This window comes from Podarcis liolepis (genome assembly GCF_965112155.1).
Source record: "Podarcis liolepis genome assembly, chromosome: 3".
Classification (NCBI taxonomy): Eukaryota; Metazoa; Chordata; class Lepidosauria; order Squamata; family Lacertidae; genus Podarcis; species Podarcis liolepis.
In genome coordinates, this window is record NC_139557.1 from 68,445,841 (window position 1) to 68,463,010 (window position 17,170).

The following is a 17,170-nucleotide window of genomic DNA, read 5'->3' on the forward strand; positions in this document are numbered from 1 at the left end:
TTGAGAAATTTCCAAAAGAATGATGAAAACTGAAAATGCACTCATGTAATGTTTCAAGTAAAAGTTACTGATGGGATTAGAGGTCTATCCAAGTGGGGCACAGTGGAGCCATAATTCCAGGGACGTAAAATACTGATAAGTCCATATTGAGGGCCCACATAAAAATTCAGAAAGGCAACTCAGCTAACACAACTCAGGTTCTGATAAATACTGTTAGGTGCAGTAAAAGGTTACCTGATGACCAGCAAGGGGAAAGTTCAAGAAATGTGGTGAGAAAAAAAGCAGAGGTCAGGTTTAAGATAATAAAAGCAGGGAAGTGGTTAGTACCACGGAGAGCTCCAAGTGATAGTGGGGCTGGAAGAAAGACAAGCTGAATGCAGTATTGTTCCAATGACAAGCAAGCTCTTAACTGAGCCTTAGATACAAATGCACATATATTAATTGCCTGATCTTAAGCCAATGTAGCCAACTGGCCAGTTTTGAGCTAGCTTTTCAAGCTTTGGGCCCATTGCTAGATGAAATATCTGTATTTATTATACCCTACATTAGCTTTGGGTAGTATTCTACTAATATGTTCTCTCAACACAAAAAATATTCAGCTTCTGCAATGGGACTTCTCTCCTCTCTTCCGCCCACATGGCCTGGCACCTTCCCAAATCTGTACCAGAGGGTTGGGGAAACTCCCAGAACAGATTTAGGGGGCATGTGGAGGGAGCAGAGAGGGAGAAGTTTCCACTGTGCTAATCCTTGTGCTGATGGAACTGCCTTAGCACAATTGAACATAGTAGTTTCCATGTGTTCCACCCTATAACCAGAGACATGAGATTCTTCCCCTGTCCCAATGACTGGAATCTGATTTTGTTTGTTTAGTTGAATTCAACTGCAATCCAAATCTGCTTTAAAGCAGGCTGGGAGGGGGGTTGGTGTCCTTCCACTTACTTCTGCCAGCTCAGCAAATCTCCCACAGGTATATCCCCACAAGTAGAACCTGGCACAGCCCTGAAATGGGGCACTCTTGAAAGTGAGGTGAGTCTGAGCATTGGGCATTGGGCCCAATCAGTTTGTTCTGCCTGCTTCACCATCATTTCCCACTGCTGCCACTGTGAATGGCCAGGCAGCAGATGTCGTGGCGGTGGTCAATGTGGTTTCAGATGGAATAAGATTTTGTGGTTTTTTTGCTATGGTTTTCATTTACTTTTTTACTTTAAATCATCTAACATTTATATTCTATTTTTTGCTTTAAAAACAAAGCAAACAGTATTTTGTATTACCAAACAGTAATACAAAAGACAATAAAGCCAAACACTAAAATTACACAATTGCATAATTAAAATAACTACAACTATGAGCAGCAAGATAGCAAACAATAGAAGACATCTCAATTAAGCACATCATGCTGCTGTAAAAAATGATAGCTCTTTTCTTCATGAATAAAACAGTCACCTTTCCTCTTCTATGAACTAATTAGCATACAGTATGTACAATCTATTTTATTTACCAAAAATATTTTAATGGATTCTTTTTTAGAGAGTGATCCCAGGGTGGGGTAGATTAAATACTGTAAATTAAAATGAAACGAGTCCCAACTACAGTAGTCAAATAAGCAGATGAAAAGGAGTAGATAAAACCACAGTGAAACCAGTAGCAAAAACAATATCAACCCCCCCCCCCATAAAGCCCTACTGGAATAAGTCATCTGAAGTTGGCACCAGAAACTCAGCCTTACTGCCAATCATACTTCAAGGGAAAGATTATTCCCCCACAGGGCCCTTTTCTTAGTTGCCACATGCCATATTTCCATTGAATGTGGATCAACTAGGAGAGCTTTAGCTGCTGCTTTTAACACAAAGGTAGATGGACACAGAGGGAGATGATGCTTCAAATATATAAGTTCCCACATTTTTTTACAATTTTATAAGTTATTATTAGTACCTTGAATCTGGCAAATTGGCAGTCTACAATCCTCTCAGTATTGGTGTAAGATAATTCTGAGGAGCTGAAGTACTCAGCTATCTAGCTGCTACATTTTTCACTAGCAACAGCTTCTGAACAATCCTCCACATACATTATGGTATTAAACATGGAAGGTTATCAGTGTATGGGTCACAGTGGCCAAGATGTCCCTATCCAGGAGCAGCCAGAGCTGGTGAACCAGCTGAAGCTTGAGAGAGGCACTACTTGCCGCTAAAGCTATTTGTGCTCCAGGAACAATACAATCCTAGATCAAGGAGTATCCTTAGACTACAAACCTGTTTTTTCAGAGCAAGTCATGTACCTAATTCCAGTATCTGGAAACCACCAACCCACATGATCAGCATCTTGCTGGTATTCAGCTTCATTCTATTGGTTCTCATCTATTCCATCATGTTCAGACACTGGTCCAGGGCCTGCACAGCTTCTCCAGATACAGATGACAAGGAGAAACAGACATTGGTGTTGTCTGCATATTGATAACACCACACACCAAATCCCCCGATGGCTTCTCCCAGCAACTTCATACAGACATAAAGCAACCAGAGAAGACAGGATGAAACCCTGTGGGATTCCACAGCTGAACCACCACGGGGCCAAGCCACAGTCCCCAAATGCCACATTCTGAAACCAGTCCTACAGAAAGCAGCAGAGCCACCACAATACAATGCGTCCAACCCCCAACCCACAGTCAGTCCAATAAGGTACCATGTCAGATGGTATCAAAAGGCACCATGAGGTCAGCAAAAATAGCACACTCTCCCTAGCTAAGGTCATCCATTAGAGTAACCAAGGCTACTTCAGCCCAAAACAAAGCCTTTGCCCATACTGAAATGAGCCAAGTTATCTCAGTTTTCCCCCCAGTGTTACTTTCCATCTGTATACAAAGATGGCTATTGCCACTTGTACATGAGCAAATTGATGAGTAAAGGGTAGTTTCACAAGAGGTGCATGGAGTGGCTGATTAGAGAGCAGTGTCTCGGTCAATAGACCACTGTATACATTTTCATATGCTTTTAAATACCTTTAGCTATACAGGAGCAGAAACGTTATTATCATAAGCATTTTATTGTTAGGAAGTGGCAATAAAAGTAATTTGTTCTGGACATAAATGAATCCAACAGCACATATCCCATACATCTCAACAGGACTTGTCCAAAATTTCCCCGTGGTGTTGCCTTATGTTTTCAAGAGCCTAACACGCACGCACACTGTGTTCCACTAGACTTCAGTAACATCTGAAGAAGTTAATATAGCAAAGCTCAGCTGTTCTCTGTCAAGTTGCTTACCTTGGAGTCTCTGCATCACACCAGCAATATCACGAGGTGTTCTTGCTACTAGTCTTGAGGTGGCCATTGTTACTGTGTAGCAAAAAGTCTGCTGTTTTTCCACTTTAAGATGTAAGATTTTGATTACTTCTTTTTGCAAAACATCATGAGTTGTAGCACGGCATGCCTTACTAAGTCACTGCAGCTCTTCAGTCAATACAAGTGCAGCTCTCAGAAATGGCGGTGCTTTAGGAATGCTCTCTTTCAGGAGACCTGAAGTCTGAAAAGACAGAAAAATGCAAGAGTGGGCTTCAGAGAACACAGTCTTGGTATAAAAATACTTCACTATATTGTCACTAGCTAATACATTTAAAAATCTGGGTGCCTTAGCTGTCCCAGGTGACTAATGACCTAATTCTATGAGCCACTGCATTGGAAAAGTAGCACAAGGGCTGCTGCACCAGAGGAACACTAAAAATTGTGGGCTGCTGCTGGTTTCCCCTTCAACCTTCAGTACAGCAGCATTGCCACATAAAAGACAAGACTATGTGGCTGGGAAATGGCTTAGGTGGCAAAGAAGGAATGGGGAAAACATGAGTTCATGCAGACCATTTTATGGGCATTTCATCCACCATGGATTCAGCTTTGTACAAATCTACATTCCTGACATGCTGAATTAACCATTTATAACAATGTGCATCTTCAGGATTGTGGTATATATCTATACACATATCTTTCAACCTAGTTAATGGACAGTTTCCTTAGAAAGTAGTGAGTGCCATGGTTTGATGGTTTCAGAACACAACACTACACTCTCTGTAGTTAAGCACTTAAATGCAACCATTGTGGGTGCACAGTATTTACTCACAATGCTACCTCTTCTCACAGCCAAGACAGAAAGAAGGACTTGCTGGAGTGTATAAAAACAAATAACTACCTGCTGATGGTGGAAGAAAGTAGTATAGAAGCCTATCTCACAAAAGGCCTCAGTAAGTAAAAAGGATAGGTGGGACTGAGAGGAGCAAGTATGGGAAGAGATAGCTAGGTTAGCTTATTATAGGCAGCAAAGCAGCATTTGAAACATTTTTCTAGATGCGTTTTGCCCACAGATTGTCTAGCCAGAGTGGTGCATGCTCTAGTTAGTGGTCCCTTGGTTTACGAACTTAATCCGTTCCGGAAGTCTGTTCTTAAACCAAAGCTGTTCTTAAACCGAGGTGCGCTTTCCCTAATGAGGCCTCCTGCCACTGGTACCCTTCCACCATTTGGCTTCCATTCGTAGACCGAGGTAAAATTCGCTAACTGGAACACTTCCGGTTTTGCGGAGTTCATATACCAAATAGTTTGTAAACAGGGCTGTTCTTAAACTGAGGTACCACTGTATTTCCCGCTTGGACTACTGCAATGCACTCTATGTGGGGCTACCTTTGAAGGTGACCCAGAAACTGCAACTAATCCATAATGTGGCAGCTAGACTGGTGACTGGGAGTGGCCACAAAGACCATATAACACTGGTCCTGAAAGACCTACATTGGCTCCCAGTACGTTTCCAAGCACAATTCAAAGTGTTGGTGTTGACCTTTAAAGCCCTAAATGGCCTTGGCCCATGGTACCTGAAGGAGTGTCTCCACCCCCATTGTTCAGCCCAGACACTGAGGTCCAGCACCGAGGGACTTTGGTGGTTCCCTCACTGCAAGAACTGAGGTTACAGGGAACCAGGCAGAGGGCCTTCTCAGTGGTGGCACCCGCCCTATGTAATGCCCTCCCATCAGATGTCAAGGAAATAAACAACTATCTGACATCTGAAGGCAGCCCTGTTTAGGGAAGTTTTTAATGTTTGAAGCTTTATTCTGTTTAAAATTCTGTTGGGAGCTGCCCAGAGTGACTGGGGAAACCCAGGCAGATGGGCAGGGTATAAATAAATTATTAGTATTATTAGTATTAGTTGTATTAGTAGCATTAGTATTAATGTGAGCAGTTTCTGAGCTTTGGGAGCAGTACTGCACCTAAGATTTCAGATTAAAACTGCCACTGATGGAGTAAAAGGAGGACCTTTTTCTGCCTCCCCACTTCCAGCCACTCTCTTAGGACTGGAGAAGGGACCCTCATAAAAATATTAGGGGGGCGGGCAGAGGATGGGTGGCTTTGGGTTTGTTGTTTTTTTTGCAGTCTTCAGATGAGCACTAGACCATGTGAAAAATGAGTAAGATCTTAGCTGCAGCTCATTCATTTTCAGCTTTGTATTCTTGTAATTTAAAAAGTGTACCTAGACATTCCGTTGCAGTGCTCATAACCTAGGTTTAAGGTGCCATATAGCTCCTAGCTTTCATATCTCTGTTTTGAACACCGCAGCAAAGGGGCAGCAAGGCAGAAATACAGAATGTGGCCCTCAGAACATAATGGACCAGAATTATGGTCCATAATGGTCAGATCACACAGCTCCATCCCAGATATCTCTTTCTCCAACACCTCCAAACATTTCCTGTCCTCATATGCCAGAGAACAGCATCCGTCTCTGCATTCTCCTCAAAAAAGGGGGCAAATTTGAAAAACCAAATGGGGCATAAAGTACGGTATCTATACACTCAACACATTCTAATGAAACATGTACTCAAACATTTAAAAATAGCAATATACTTACACTGACAGTACAATTTTATATAGTCTTACTTAAAACTAAATCCACTGAGTTCAATGGAGCATACTCACAGAAAACTGAATATACAATTTCAGCCTGAAAAAGGCTTGTCTTGAAATCACATGGCTTTATTAATTGTTTGTGCCACTTCCAAGACTTCGTTTCCTCACCAGATTTTTGCACTGTACTTATATTCAGCAGTTTATTCTGTTTTACCTATGACTTGCACACAAAGCTGTTTTTTGCAGCAACAGTGCAGTTGTAACTGCACATGTGGGAAAATATTGTGGTGTAGTAGGACAGTGTACTAGTAGTAGGATAATGCCAGAAGTATTTTCCTTGAGTTCCACCAGCAATCATTTATGCCTGAAGGCACAGGATTTATTTACTCTCTTAATATCATCTTACTTTTCAGTGCGGCAAATTTTATGTGTTCTGTAATATTATGCAATATGAAACATTTCTGTCCTCTAACAACACAGCATTTATTTAAAAATCAGGAAGTACACACACGCACACACACACCAGCAGCATTGATTAAAGACTGTAAGTGAATCAAGCCAGTCATTTATAATAGCATAGATTATCAACCATGAACGCTAGGTATCATGGGATTCAAAATACATTTAACAAGCTTAGCATAGAGCTGTTTATACTGTTGCTATAATAGGAGCACCTCTTATTGTGGTATATTTATTTATCCATCCTTAAAAAAGGAGAAAATTTGTTTAGTGTTCCCTCTCACTTATAAGGGAGTTGTTATGAAATGAACCTTAAAATTCAAAGGTCCTGCCCTATGGCCGGATTTCAAACAGTTTCCCTGGGGGGGAAAATTGCCTTTTCATATTCAGATAAACAGCACACACTATATGTAGTCAAGGTTTGATACAATAATCCAGTTTTCTGTTCCCTTAAACCTCTTTCTTCTTCTCGTCACACTGGGGTCCTTTCTGTCATTTGGTTTGTCTCAATAGGCATGCAAGCTCTGAGCAGCAAATGTTTCACCTATCTGTGGCAAACTGATGCACAACAAAATGGCTCTTGTATGGCATCCCTGGTGGAAGGAGAAATGAAATGAAAGATGCAATGGCCCAGTTCAGATGGCCCAGTTCAGATGATCGTATCTCAGCTTATTAAATCAAGATACACACGAGTCTTTTGGTTCTATGGTTACCAGCTTTAGAAGAAGTCAGGATATATATATTGGCTTGTTCTGAAGGTGGCAACCATAGTTTCCCAATTCAGACAAGACAGAAACTATGGTTAATTAGAGACGTCCTGGTTTAAACGTAAGTTTCACCAAGGGGCTGCATGCAGAGGCAATTGACTTGTGCATATTTATGATTTTCTAAATGTGGCCCAAGATGGATGAGATGAAGTGGTATTTTATTGAAGACTACTACTCTGTGTACAGTGTGCACTTCCTTTTATGAAGGGTAGGTTAGCAGAAATTATAATGACTGTCGGGATGCTTATAGATATAAATACATTTAGTCTATTGAACCAGAATGTTCTGAAATAAGCTACATTTAACAGTCATCCATCCCCAAGGAATGGCAGTTTCGCTTGGCTGAAAGAGTCTGGAAGTGCTTTGTTGTAAGTGGAGGCCACCAGGCAGGCTATAGACAAAACAGACAAAGCCATTAGAAAAGGAATATGTGGAAGAGGAAGCCTGTGATAAAAGGGAAATTTCATGAAAATAGGAATGCTTCTCACTATCAGGGAGCTATGCATTCATTCACATCTACTCTTTGCTCTTTTTCCAAACAAGCTCAGCATGCCTTATATATGGTTCATTAAAAAACATCTGAGCATAAGAAGGGCCTGCTGGATCAGGCCAATGACCGTCTAGCCCAGCATCCTGTTCTCACAGCATTCAGCCAGGTGCTTGTGGGAAGCCAAAAAGCAGGACCAGAGAACAAGAGTCCTCTCCGCTTCTGCACTTTCCATCAACTGGTATTCAGAAACTTTACTGCCTCTGATATCCGACTGGTGGTCTTCCATTCAGGCAGTGTATAGAACTCTGCAAGCATAAAACGTGACTTTACACTATTTTCTAGACCGGAAGGATGGATACACCTGTAGAACATATACCCTGACTAGGATCATGTGTACAAGCAACATTTCAAAGGGACAGCTACCTGTATGTGACTCTGTCGCAACAACCATTACAATAATTATTGCAACACCTTAAAGACTAGAACTTTTATCGGTTAGTGCATGCTTGGTATGCATTTTATGTATCAATAAAATGATCTAAATACCAGATCATTGGATGACAAGATGCAAAGATGACAATACTGACATAATTTGATAAATATGGGATATTAGAATGGTATGCTGCATTTATGCAAGCTATATAAGAGTTAAGTAGTATATTAATTGTTGAAATACGTAAATGTAACTTTCATTATCTGATTAAAATATGAATTAAATTGGTTTTATTTTAATACATGCAAAATTATTATTTCTTTAAACTCTCAGTGTCAAAGGGATTCCATGTATTAGTTATTTCAAGTTATATGGAGACAATATATGAGAACCAGTATTAGGAAACACTCTACAGATTTGGAATATAAATTAAAATTCACATCTACCACTTATTTTGTTTACATTAGAATAGCTTGTTTACACGAACTGTTGAATACCATTTTTTTATAGCTTTATTACCCAAGTGTGGTAAGACTTTAAGCAACAGATAGCCAATTAATTATCTTTCTAAATGTAAAGTGAGACTCCAAGCTATATTGTATTTGTGGTAAATGTTACACTTCTTTGTGTAGGGTGGCAAACTAGACTTGTCTAAACAAAGGGAAATTAAGCTGCAACAGATGGGCAGAAAAAGAGCATTAACAGAAGAGGAGACAACATCAACAGTATGCCCACTTCAGCAATCCTAGACATTCAGCAGAATTACCACAGAATAATAAGACTGCATTCTTGTCTTTATTTCAAACAGCAACAACACACCTGTTGGTATGATTCAAATGATAGTTGTTTTTACACTGAAAAATATACATGCAAGATGGACAGCTGTGAATGAAGTATGAGTAGTCAAACGGCTGAGGTTCCCTGAAAAAAATACATAATTGGGGTTCCCTTCTTTCAAATTTATTGCAATCTCATCAAACACTTACATGTCATTCATATTGCACCATGTGTGCCTTTTAAGACTTGCTTTTTGTACCTTCATTAAGAAATAATTAATTGTGCCCCTAAGAATCCAATTTCAGTCACTTTCCTCCCAAAAAGCTGACATATGACTCAAAATCAAATTGCCATAAAGTTATTGCTGCATCTTTCTTTTTTTAACATAAAAGGTCAATCGTATGGAAACTGAAGTGTTTTAGGGCCTGTTCACATCAAGTATTCATCCAGGGCCAACCCTGTATTTATAGGGTGAAGGGAGGTGGAATGTGTGACTTGTGGTTGTCAATGTTGTCACTGATGTTTTATATGCAGTTCCATTTTAAAGTACTGTCATCATCCTGGAAGCTGTTGTTATTGCATGTAGAGTGTTCACACAGATGTCCCTAGCTCACACAACCACTTTTACTACTCATTTATGAGCCCTCCTTACAAAACACCACAAGGAGATGGAGGAGAGGTCGGCATGACATGATAACGACAAATGTGAGAAGGTCTTCAAAGATAATGATTCCTGACTAACATGGCATGTTTTCCATACAAATGCATCTAATTAATGATATCAATGTGTGATCCTAGGCAACCCATTCCTCTTCATCTGCTTTTAACTGCAGAAGGACAATTAAGGGCTTGCACCACCACACCTTAAAGGCATAATTCTATGCCTGACAAGTGGGGTTGAGATAATCTACTTTACTCTCTAAAATTTGAGCTCTACTTGGATACCATACAGTAAGCACTTACTACAGGAAAGCCTAGCTTAGGGTTGTACAAGTCTTTTTTTAAATCCCAAAAAGCCAAAAAACACCATGAGCGATCTACAATGTGATCTGCCACGTTGTACAGTAGATCACTGGTGCAATTGCTTCATCTACAAATGCTGTTGAACTGCTCACACTGTGCAGATGTGTTTACCTGGAATCATGGCCGGAGCCAGTTCTAAGGTCAAATCAGCAACATAAGCATAAACATTGGCATTGCATTGTGAGATGACCTTACACCTACTCATTCTGGGACTGCCAAATTATAAAATCAGGGCATTACAACTTATCTTGCTTTCCCTTGGGCATACTTTACATTACATACCTTTAGTCACGATAACAGCTTCAACTTCCACATATAAATACAAAAAATGCCATGTAAGATTCACTTCCTACTGTCATGCAATACTGGAACTTGCTTGCATTCTCAACATGCCTCTAAAACATTAAGACAAATTTCTGATAACCAGAAATATCTGGTTATAATGGCAATACAAAAAGTCTTGTGACAAACTGACTGAGTAATTGGTTTATTGGGGAATGAGCTTTCATAAGGAGGAGAGGAAAGGCTATGCACTAGCTGTATGGAAATGAAATCAAAAAAATTGAGCAGGTCATTAACAACAGGAATAGGGGACCTATGGCCCTCTAGAAGTTGTTGGCTATGGGGATTATAGGAGTCAGAGTCCAACAACTTCTGGAGTGCAGCAGGTTCTCCACGTGGGCTTAAAGTTGCAGAAGGTTCAATAGTGCTTTGAATGTTTCGTGATGATTTTATATTGCTATACACAGCTCTGATATTGCATGAGGGGTGTGTGTGTGCGCGCGCGCACGTGTGTGTGTGTGTGTGTGTGTGTGTGATGTACTCCTATTCCCCAATCCTAACCATGATAATTCATCAGAAAATCAGATTCAGTTCAGTGTGATTTAACTCTGACTAAGAAAGTGCAGTGTGATCCTGTACATGTTTACTCAGAAGTAAGCTCAATTAAATTCAATGGCATGTACTCTCAATTAGCATGGGTCTGCAGAGATAAGGCACTCCTGCCATTGGCAGCCTACTTCTGGAAAGGAGTGTAGCATTTGAAAGATGATCAAGGCACAAATATATACTGCAGTCATTAAGTCTGGCAGGTCTTGCAGTGCTATTAAGATAATATAAAGTGACACTTCATTTCTTTGTACTACTGAGGGTAGGGGTGTCCTGAGGTATAGATGTACTGCAGAATTATGGTGACATTTCCCTTCCTACCTCTCAAAACAGAAAGAAAATATTTTCTTTTCCTGGATACTTGTGTCCATATCATCAAGTGATGTAATTCACACTGGCTTCATGAAAGTTAGCAGAGCCCAGTCAAACAGGAAGTCTGTTTATGGAACGGGAGGGGGGAACTTTTGGTCTTTCACATTTATAATTCAGCTTCAATAAGCCAAGCTACACATTATAATTTTTAAACCTATTGTTTACAAGCCATTAAGTAAACTTTTTGTTTGAAATACAACATATGCTCCCTCTACAGCTTTCTACATCACATGATACTTGGACAGTCCAAAGATTAAGGTCCATCCTGTTCATAATAAGTAACAAACAGTAGAATTGTTAGTCACTAAATTAAAAAAAAAAGTTTATGGAAGTTGAGAATCAGAGTCAGCCTCATCACAAATGAAAAGGAAGGAAGAAAACAAGTTCTGCATACTACTTTATACTATTCTACTTGAGGTTAGCTCAGTGAGTCTCAAACCTCATTGAAGGGGGTGGATGGGACATTGGGAGAAAATATATGTTAAGCTGCAGTGAAGGTTCTAGAGGTAGATGGCACCAATCAAGCCCTGTGTAGAATAAATCCTCCCACCAATGAGGTGATTTCAGGTGGTCACCTCCCCTTCTGCTCCGTTATTCCAAAGTGACTCGAGCATAAAACATTCCTAAAGAGCTGCATTGTTCATATTTTTTTTCCACATGACTTGAGATGGGAGTCAGAGTTAACCTGTCATACTGTTAGTACAGGTTTACTTCTCCAATTCATTGACCCTTCAACTCAGTAGCAGCCCCTGTGCTCACAAGTGTGTGCAGATACCATTGCATACTCAACCATAGACAGAGTTATTGATGCTGGATTGGGGAGCTACAGTAGGTAATGTAAGTTCTAAGAACTGGAGAAAACTAGGTTAGATGCTTCCACTTTTGATCCGAAACAGTGTGTGCTAGGTCAAAAATGTATCATGCATCCCTGAAGATAATATGTATCTGCTTTCATAAACTGACTGCCCCAAGACTATTACAAAATTGAAGCTATTGTATATAACAAATAAAAGCTCATAAAGTAAGGAGAGGCAACATTGATAGTGAAATACATTTCCTTTAAGTTTCTAGTATGCCATTTATGAATTAAGCTAAGCATCCTGATCCTGCACATGCTTTAAGTTCAATGACAGTTGTTTCCTTGTAAAGCCACAATCCTACGTGGTAGCTGCACATCTACTGGGTAGCTGATCCCTGGTTTCAGTGAAACTATCACTAATTGAACATGTAAACAACCAGACTAGCTGCAAATATGCCCATGACTCCAGCCTTGCCCCTCAATGTCATGCTTGTTTACTCATAAGTAAATCACTGTGTTCAAAGGGATTTTCCCACAAAGAAGTAGATGAAGCATTGTGACCTTGATTAAAGCTCTTGTTGATTCATGATCAAATCAAAGTTCAGAACAGATTTGTTTCCTCTAAAATTGTTTTTTTAACCCCCCCCCCCCGGAGAAACTATAATTTTTATTTATGCAGTTATTTTTTAGGATCAAATGCTAAAATACACCTGTTCCTCTGTTGGAAATAAAACACATAATTCATTATTTACAAATTGGGCCAGGATTAGTATCACACACACAGCTTTTTAAAAGTGTTTGTGGGAGGGGAGGTTATTGTTTTGACTATTTATTTATGCTTTTATCTTGTGTTTTCATTTTATGAACTGCCCTGAGATCTTTTGATGAAGCGTGGTATATAAATCAAATGAATGAATAACATAATACAATGCTTTTAGTTCTGCTCAGACAGCAGTCTTGGGGTTTGACCCTTGGTGTCCCTGCCAACACTACAATTCTATGACTTGATGATTCTACGAATCTCAGCACCCTGCAGGTGTCCGAGGCCATATGGACGAAAAATATAGTCACACAAGCACACACAGGAAGGCTGTTGACTCCTTGGCATTAGCATGAATTGCTTTGTGTGCAAAGCTGGTTACTAGTGTTACAATCAGTAAGTAGCACAACAACAAATTACAAGGTTAGAACAGCCCAGCGGATAAAAAGTACCAACCCACAAAATGTTTCATGAGGTGCCTTGACCAGAAAGAGCTGTAAATCACTGAGCAACTGACTACCTCCTAGGCTGAGCTAATCCACCAACAGAATCTCCAGCACTGGCATGTTACCGACTAACGGAATGTTCAGTGTGAAATGAACTGGCTGCTAAATGTTTCTGCTTGAAGTTGTACATATAGTAGATTAGTCCAGCTGTAGTCATGGGTTATTGGTTGCACTTCTTTTGCACATATGAAGCAAAACTATTCTTCAGCTCTCAAAAAGAAAGAAAAAATGCAAGAGTAAACAGGCACCAAAAAAAGTGAGTCATCACTTCCAAGGCAAAAGTTATTTTGCTTTCAGTTACATGAGCTGAATATAAACTATCAGTGTGACAGGCATATCCAGCTTACTTCTTGCAAATATTGCCCACCCTGCCACCCCTCCCCAGTCAGCAGTCCACATTGTATTTTCTTGGAGAAATATCCATAATCAGGTTTTGGGCTGTTTTTCCGCCCTAGTAATAATAATAATAATAAATACTTGATTTTAGATCTGGCTCAGTCGCCCACAAAACTGAGAACCCCACAAATCAAGAAAACGATTTTTGCCCCCAATTTGCTTTGGCTGGCCCTAGGCTCCGGCTTCATTGCCTGCGAGTCGCATGATGCGGAGATCTAGATCCCAAAGCGCCCTTCCAGCTGCCCAATCCCCAAGGCGGCAGCAATGCTGTCCCTTGTACCTGCCCTGCCCCAGCCTGCCTCCTCGACGGACATGACAGCGCAGAAAGCAGAAGCATCCCCTCTGCGCCGGCGACGAGGGACGCGAGAGCCCGCCAACGCCGGCTGTGGGTTTTGTACCTCCTTCACGCTCCCCGTCCGGGACTCTTCGCAGCTGCTGCTGCTGCTGCTCCCCCTTGGCCAGCGCTCCCTGCTCGGCCCCTGCGAGCCACCCTCTGCGGACGACACCCGAAGCGCTGCCTCTCTCCCGAATCCCAGGGCTCCGGAGCTGCCAGACGCCGCGGGCTGCTGGCTCCCTGGTTACCGCGGGCAACAATCCCAACCCGGCGACAGGCGTATACACACGCACTGCTGCACCTAGCAGCAGCCGCGGCCGAGAAAGCTCCGCCTCTTCTCTCCCCCCCCCCCTCGCTTCTGCAAAGCGCGCGGAGCTTCTCCTCAGCCACAGGCGCGGGGGTTTTCTCTGCGCGCGTGAGGGATGGGAAGGCAAGCAGGTGCGTGCGCGTCTACTGGGACGACGAGGGAGGGAGGGAGGGAGGGAGGGGGAGCTGACTCGGGGTGCTGCGTTTTGCTCCCCCCTCCCACCCCGCAGAAGGATGCTGCGCGAGGCTAGTTGTGCGCGCGCGCGCGGCGCGGCTCCATCTGAGGGAGCCACGCAGCGCGCCCGGCTAGCCCGCCATCCCGAGAACGAGGGCGCGCGCCTGTCCTGCTGCGGCGCCGGAGCAGCAGCTGCGAGGGTGTTTGTTGTTAGTGGCGCGTGTGGCCGCGGGTGTCGCTCTCCCGCTTCCCACCCTGGGCAAAAGGACAGGAGGAAGGGCTCCTTCCAGCTCCCTCTTCGTCTCTTTACAAACACACGCACGCGGGGTTGAGGCACCCAACAGCAGCCGGCCGAGCGCCTTCTGCCAAAGCCGAGCTGCCGCTCTCGGAGCGGGTGGCTGGCGCGCGCGCGTGCAGCGGGCAGACTCTGGTCTTCCTGCATGGGAGGCCCGCCATTTTTTTCAAGGGCAGATTCCCTCACGTGATGCCCCGACTAGATGCGAGAAAGCGAAGGGAGGCAGGAGCGGCGCCTCGAAGCAGCCCAGCGGCGGCGCTTTTCGCCCAGTTGACGCGCTCTGCCGGCGGCGATGGGGTCTTTTCACCTGCAACTGGCATTTCTAGGTCGATACTTCGTACAGAAATTGTGTTAAGGGCACTGTAAGGTCATGCGATGTTCATAAGCAACAACCCTCAGCTATTCGTTGTCCTCTTAACATGGAAGCCTTTGAGGGTCTGCTTGACATTGAAGCCACTTAAGCCATTGCTCGTCAGCTGGAAGTGGACATGGGTCTGTCTCTGTAGAACAACGTGGCACTTGAAATAACGTTATTGGGACATGATAGGGTATGGCCACACTCCAGTTTCCTGTGGTTTGCTGGGTTTCCAGTGCGGAGTTGACACATGGACATAAGAAGAGCCTGCTGGATCAGGCCCATGGCCAGTCTGTTCCAGCATCCTGTTGTCACAGTGGCCAACCAGATACCTGGGAAACCTGCAAGCAGGATTTGAGCAAAAGGGCTCCCTCACTTCCTGTGGCTTCCAACTATTCAGAAGTGTTGCTGCCTCTAATTTTTAATCTGTGTTCACACAACATTATTCAAAATGCATATGTAACCTGTACTTTGTTATCAGATGCTACCGCTCAATGCATTGCTTCTCAAACCAGCTTCACACCAGATGGAGTTCATCCCTAATTCATGTCTAGCTATAGAGTGAAGACATCCCTCCCCATCAGTGCCCCCTGTGTGTACACAAACAGAAACAAGTCTGACACAAATGAAGCCATGCTGATATCAACAGCTATGGTGGGAAGAGATGTGAAACACACCATACAGAAGAAACAAATTTGCCTGCGCTCCAAGGTGGTCATATGAACACACCCATAGGAAGCTTCCATATACCCAGACCACAAGTCCATCGATTACCGTATTTTTCTTCCTACTCTACTTCCTGTTCTTTAACCAGTCACTGATTGCCCTGAACCCCTGGCCTACCTGGCATTGTCAAGTCCAAAGTCCAGGGCTCAGTCCACACAAATAAAGTTCCAAGGTCAGGAAACACAGTCCTCTGCTTCCCTTTTGTACTTTGCATGCTGATTGCAGCATCTGGGCTTGATGAGGCATGTGACCTTCACTGGTTCCAAGCCTACTCCAGATGAGAAATCACAGGCTTCCTCCCAGAGCTAGCAAGCTCCACCTGACCAGTTAGTGAGCTGTCCTGTGGGCCCTTGCCTGCCTCAGCCTTTGCCTCGGAGCCTGCCATGTTTATGGGTACAGGGCCCCTTTGGCCCGGCTGCTCTAGTTCTTGTTCGTTGTCCTCTGTCCATCCTCTGTCATCCTGTGAGTACTTCTTTCTCCAGCCCCTGCTTGCCCCAGTGTGTCCCAGTCTCAGCTACACCCCTCGCCGGGGTCCTCTTCCTCTTCCCTGTCATCCAGCCAGTTTGTGGCACTGATCCATAAAAGTACAAATAAAAAAATTCCTTCCAGTAGCACCTTAAAGACCAACTAAGTTAGTTCTTGGTATGAGCTTTCGTGTGCATGCACACTTCTTCAGATACACTGAAACAGAAGTTGCCAGATCCTTCTATATAGTGAGAAGGTGGGGAGGGGTATTACTTAGAAGGGTGGTGGGAATGGGTGATTGGCAGATAGCTGAGATAGGTCTTACAGGAAAAGGCAAGGGGTGAGAAAGTGAAAAATAGCTAGTCATGTATAATGAGATAAGAATCCAATGTCTCTGTTGAGACCAGGTCTCTCCATGGTTTTAAGTTTGGTAATGAGTTGCAATTCAGCAGCTTCTCTTTCCAGTCTATTTCTGAAATTCCTTTGTAGTAAAACACCTACTTTGAGATCTTGTATAGAATGTCCTGGGAGATTGAAGTGTTCTCCTACTGGTTTTTCTGTTTTCCTGTAAGACCTATTGCAGTCGTTAAGAGTCGTCAACAGGCTCATCTCAGCTATCTGCCAATCACCCATTCCCACCACCCTTCTAAGTAATACCCCTCCCCACCTTCTCACTATATAGAAGGATCTGGCAACTTCTGTTTCAGTGTATCTGAAGAAGTGTGCATGCACACGAAAGCTCATACCAAGAACTAACTTAGTTGGTCTTTAAGGTGCTACTGGAAGGAATCAGTATGCTGATGACACCCAACTCTATCTGTTGATGGATGGCCATCCTGACTCGGCCCCAGACACACTGATCAGATGCTTGGAAGCTGTGGCTGGATGGTTACGTGGGAGCCGGTTGAAGTTAAATCCTTCGAAGACAGAGGTCCTCTGGCTGGGACGGGACGATATGGGATTGAGGG

At 42.9% G+C, this 17,170-nt stretch overlaps 1 protein-coding gene across 20 annotated transcripts in view; it reads right to left on the minus strand.

The window, feature by feature from the left end:
- The window catches only part of SYNE1 (spectrin repeat containing nuclear envelope protein 1), a 273,458-nt gene extending 259,058 nt beyond the window's left edge, over positions 1–14,400 (minus strand). For 9 of the 20 annotated variants that reach the window (XM_083496320.1, XM_083496325.1, XM_083496324.1 and 6 more), the window contains exons 1-2: positions 13,945–14,181; positions 3,261–3,519 (exon numbers count right to left, since the gene is read on the minus strand). In XM_083496320.1, coding sequence (XP_083352446.1) covers positions 3,261–3,327 — 67 coding nt within the window. In that variant the 5' untranslated portion in view covers positions 3,328–3,519; positions 13,945–14,181. Of the gene's footprint in view, positions 1–3,260; positions 3,520–13,944 lie in introns of all 20 variants that reach the window. The other 11 variants (XM_083496321.1, XM_083496323.1, XM_083496326.1 and 8 more) reach the window with 4 other exon arrangements.
- Positions 14,401–17,170: the final 2,770 nt, after the last annotated feature.